This window comes from Nerophis lumbriciformis, linkage group LG08 (genome assembly GCF_033978685.3).
Source record: "Nerophis lumbriciformis linkage group LG08, RoL_Nlum_v2.1, whole genome shotgun sequence".
Taxonomy (NCBI): domain Eukaryota; kingdom Metazoa; phylum Chordata; class Actinopteri; order Syngnathiformes; family Syngnathidae; genus Nerophis; species Nerophis lumbriciformis.
Window position 1 is genome coordinate 24,537,501 of NC_084555.2, and position 4,131 is coordinate 24,541,631.

The 4,131-nt window shown below is 41.9% G+C and overlaps 1 protein-coding gene across 2 annotated transcripts in view; it reads right to left on the reverse strand.

Moving 5' to 3' along the window:
* The window catches only part of myt1lb (myelin transcription factor 1-like, b), a 318,608-nt gene extending 314,695 nt beyond the window's left edge, over nt 1-3,913 (reverse strand). For both annotated transcript variants that reach the window (XM_061968516.2, XM_061968515.2), the window contains exon 1: nt 3,674-3,913. In XM_061968516.2, coding sequence (XP_061824500.1) covers nt 3,674-3,869 — 196 coding nt within the window. In that variant the 5' untranslated portion in view covers nt 3,870-3,913. The remainder of the gene's footprint in view (nt 1-3,673) is intronic.
* Between the last annotated feature and the right edge of the window lie 218 nt (nt 3,914-4,131).

The window sequence follows — 4,131 nt, forward strand, 5'->3', positions numbered from 1 at the left end:
CGAATATAGTATCAGTTTATGGTCAATACTACAGTGATTAGATCAATATATTTTATTATCCCAATATTTTGTTGGTTGTTTTTGTTATTATTTAAAAACTCAATGACCAAAAGCTAATAGTTATTATTTCTTTTGTTTAGTTATTTTGCACTATTGACTTGATTATACATTTTTCTGTAATAAAAGGGAATAAGGAAATGTAAATTTAAATATTAATTGATATTGTTACACTGCCATCCAGTGCTTTTGTCCGATTAAAGTTTTTAAGTATTAACATTGGTATGGCCAATACTGCCCGTGTAAGTACTTGGTATTGGATGGATGCCCATATTTGTAGTATTGCCCAAAAGTAATGTAAAGTATCCAAACAACAGAAAAATAACTGCTCAAAACATTTTAACAGAAGTGTAGATGTACATGCACATGTAAAGTATATAAATGGTTACATTCTGTCACGCAAGGGTTCACAGCTCACTGCAAGGTCGTTCTCCCAGGAATGCAGAACGGACAACTCCGGACGAAAGCGTGAAGGTATGATATGATTTATTCTCATAAATCATCCAACTTACAAAATAACAGGCAAACAACAAAGGCAAGCGTGCCTATCGCACGCGGAAGATAAGGCTAGAACTATGGACATGAAACATTCACAAAACTGTGGCATGAAATAAACAAGACTTACGTAGACAAGGCATGAAGCGAACAATGACGCCAGGCCGATTGACCGGCAAAGGCAGGCTTAAATAAGGCTCTGATTAGAGACAGGTGAGCGTCCCGAACACCAGAGGCAGGTGAAAACAATAAGCAGCCATGGCAACCAAACTAAACTCAGAGGTGTCACAAACAGGAACTAAAGGAGTCCAAAACTAACAGAAAATACAAAAACATGATCCAGACCACGGATCATGACACATGACACATACAACATGGCTACATGCTACATATACAGGTAAAATGTACATTTTACAACAGAAAAAAATCAAATATTAAAAGTAAATTAGTAAATAGATTAGTAAAAGTTTTGAGAAAATAACACAACCGAAAATTATGATATGTTACCCCACACGTCAGAGCTAAATTAGGAGCCTTTGTAATCCATTTTGAAATGCTTCTATTATAGCTTACATGCCAAATAATATATCATTATATATATATATATATATTTATGTATATGTACATGTATATATATTGTGATATAGATAATTCCTATTCAGTATATGTTTTCCATGTGGTGTGACATTTTTGGAATGTAATGGTTCAATCAATGTTAGAAAACATTGCTCTGAAGCGTCGCCTTATGGCAGACAATATATTTCTATAGAATGTCTGTCCATACAAGATCCACTTTTCAAGCCAGCTTCCTGCTAATACCTATCCTATCTCATTCACAGCTCTCTGTGGCTTAAGGAAGATGTTTGCTCAACTGAAAAAGGTTTTCCTCCTCTATCCTCCTTGACCATCTCCCCCATGTCCCTGCTACTATTCTAACCACAACAGGAGGGCGAGGGGAGCTTTCGACTGGCTCGTCTCAACCACAGGGAAGGCGGCAATGCGCTCACTCCCTCGCTAGTCAAGGACGACTCTAATGGATATAGAACAAAAGAAGACGGGAGCAAAGGAGGAACGAGAGCCAGATGGAGGGGGAGCAAGCGAGCACGTTGCAAGGGTCTTTGAAATTATGCACATTTCTTAATGATAATAACAGTCTTCAGCTCCCTTTTTAATGGCATTGACTTTTACTCTACAGTGCTGTCCACAGGTGGAGGAGAGAGACAAAAGAGCATTGCCTTCTTATTCAGGTCATGCTACTTCTCAAACCAATACAGAAGTAAAATAGCACACTAGATACATATTTATAAAAAAAAAAAAAAATTAATCTAATGTTATTTTCTTCAGTTTTTGATCATATGCAGATATAAATCTGAAACTCACACTTGACAGCATTTACATAATTAAAAAAAAAAGGGTAACCAATATTGTAGATTGCTGTACTCATTGTTACATGCAGTACTGGGAAGATGTATCTTTTTTTTTCTTACCCAAGCAACACTTCTGCAGTAGAAAACAATAGCAAAAGCACCTGCAATAAATCAAAATGATAGCAAAAGCGGACATCATTAAATATGGTTCAATATATTTCATTAGAGGTGCATTTACCATAAAATAAGGAAAAATGATAGTTGATGGCAGCCAGTGGAGTATTCGATGCTCAATATTTATGTTTGTTTACTTCCATGTCCTCACTGCCTTTAATCTTGTTGTATGAAGTACAGTCTTTACAACGTATATATATATATATATATATATATATATATATATATATATATATATATATATATATATATATATATATATATATTTATATATATGTGCATATATATTTTCATATATATATATACATACAGTATATATATATATATATATATATATATATATATATATATATATATATATATGTGTATGTATATGCATATATATATATATATATTTTAATTACAGCAAGGTGGTCTTGCCGCTGGGCCTTAGGCCTGTCGCACCTCCACCGGTGCCTGTGGTGGACTGTGCATGGCAGGGACGTCCTCTTCCCTGAGGCAGGCCTAAACCTGACCGCATACCAGAAAAGGTTTTGCTGCAGGGTCTTCAGCTGGGGACCACCTCTCATTGATGTTTCGCCCCTTAGCCCAGAACATCTCCCCGTGGCGGGGCAGTGAACAGGGACGTCTCCCTGACACCCCCTGCAGCAAAACCTACTTGGATACTGCTCCCCAAGCCTTGTCGCGTCGTTTGAGCCAGAGCCAGTGGCTAGCTTTTCCTGCTACTTCTGAGAGCTCCTTGGTGGATCTGCTCAGGGTGGCTCCACGTATTCCCAGGTCCTTGAGCAGACGTGATGTTGATCTGCCCACAAAGCCTCTGGCTCCCACTTCCACCGGATACAGTCTCACCCTCCATCCACTTTCTCTGCAGTCCGCGACCAGGTCTGCATACTTTGCCTTCTTTCTCTCGTAGGCAGCTTCCAGTCCCTCCTCCCATGGCACTGTCAGCTCAATCAGTACTACTGACTTCAGAGCTGCAGACCACAGCACAACATCTGGTCTTAAGGTGGTGCTGCATATCTCCTGTGGGAACTGGAGCTGCCTGCCCAGGTCCACTTCCATCTTCCACGCCGCCCCTGGTGTTAATAGCTTGGCGGGTGTTCTCTTGCTGGAATGTGTCGCAGGTTCCCCCTGCCTTAGGAAGTGGATCCTGCATTGGCTTTCTGCTGGACTCTGTTTGTTTGCCTCCTGCCGACTTTTCTCCAGCACCTCTGCCAGCTTGCTGAGCACTTGGTCGTGCCGCCATCTGAGCCGACCCTGTGTCAGCGCCATTTTGCAACCTGACAGAACGTGCTGGAGTGAGGCATTGATGGTCCCGCAGAGGTCGCAGGATTGCTCTGTGCCAAGCCATTGGTGGAGGTTTTTTGGGCTCGGGAGGGTGTCATATGTTGCCCTGATGAAGAAACTGAGCCGAGCCTGTGGCAGCTTCCAGAAATCTGCCCAGCTGATTGCTCGGTTCGAGACACCCTCCCAAGTTGTCCACCTCCCCTGCTGCCCCTGTGCCACAGACCTTACTCTGAGCTCCTCCTGTTCAATCCTGGTGACCTCAGCAACAACAAGGTCCTTCCTCTCTTTCCTACCTGCCTTGGACCATAGGATGGGTGGTTTACTCCATCCAAGGCCTGCCCGGCCTGTCTGGACCATGCCCACGACTTCTTGATGTTGCAGTCTCCCCATCGCCTTCTGGACTTCCTCCTTTGCCCTCCACTTCCTTCCAGTCTCGACTCTGGCCTTTGCATCCGCCACCGCCCTGTCGGAGGAGTCCCTTAGCTCCATCACCAGTCTTGCCTTCTCCTGCCTGTAGCCCAGGGTGATAGATTTCAGGGGTAGCTGGAGTGAGTTCCATCCATACAGGCCAGCAGCTGAGAAGCACCGTGGCAGGCCAAGCCATTTTCGGATATATATATATATATATATATATATATATATACATACATATACAGTCGTGCTCATAAGTTTACATACCCTGGGAGAATTTATGATTTCTTGGCCATTCTTCAGAGAATGTGAATGATAACACAAAAACCTTTCTTCCACT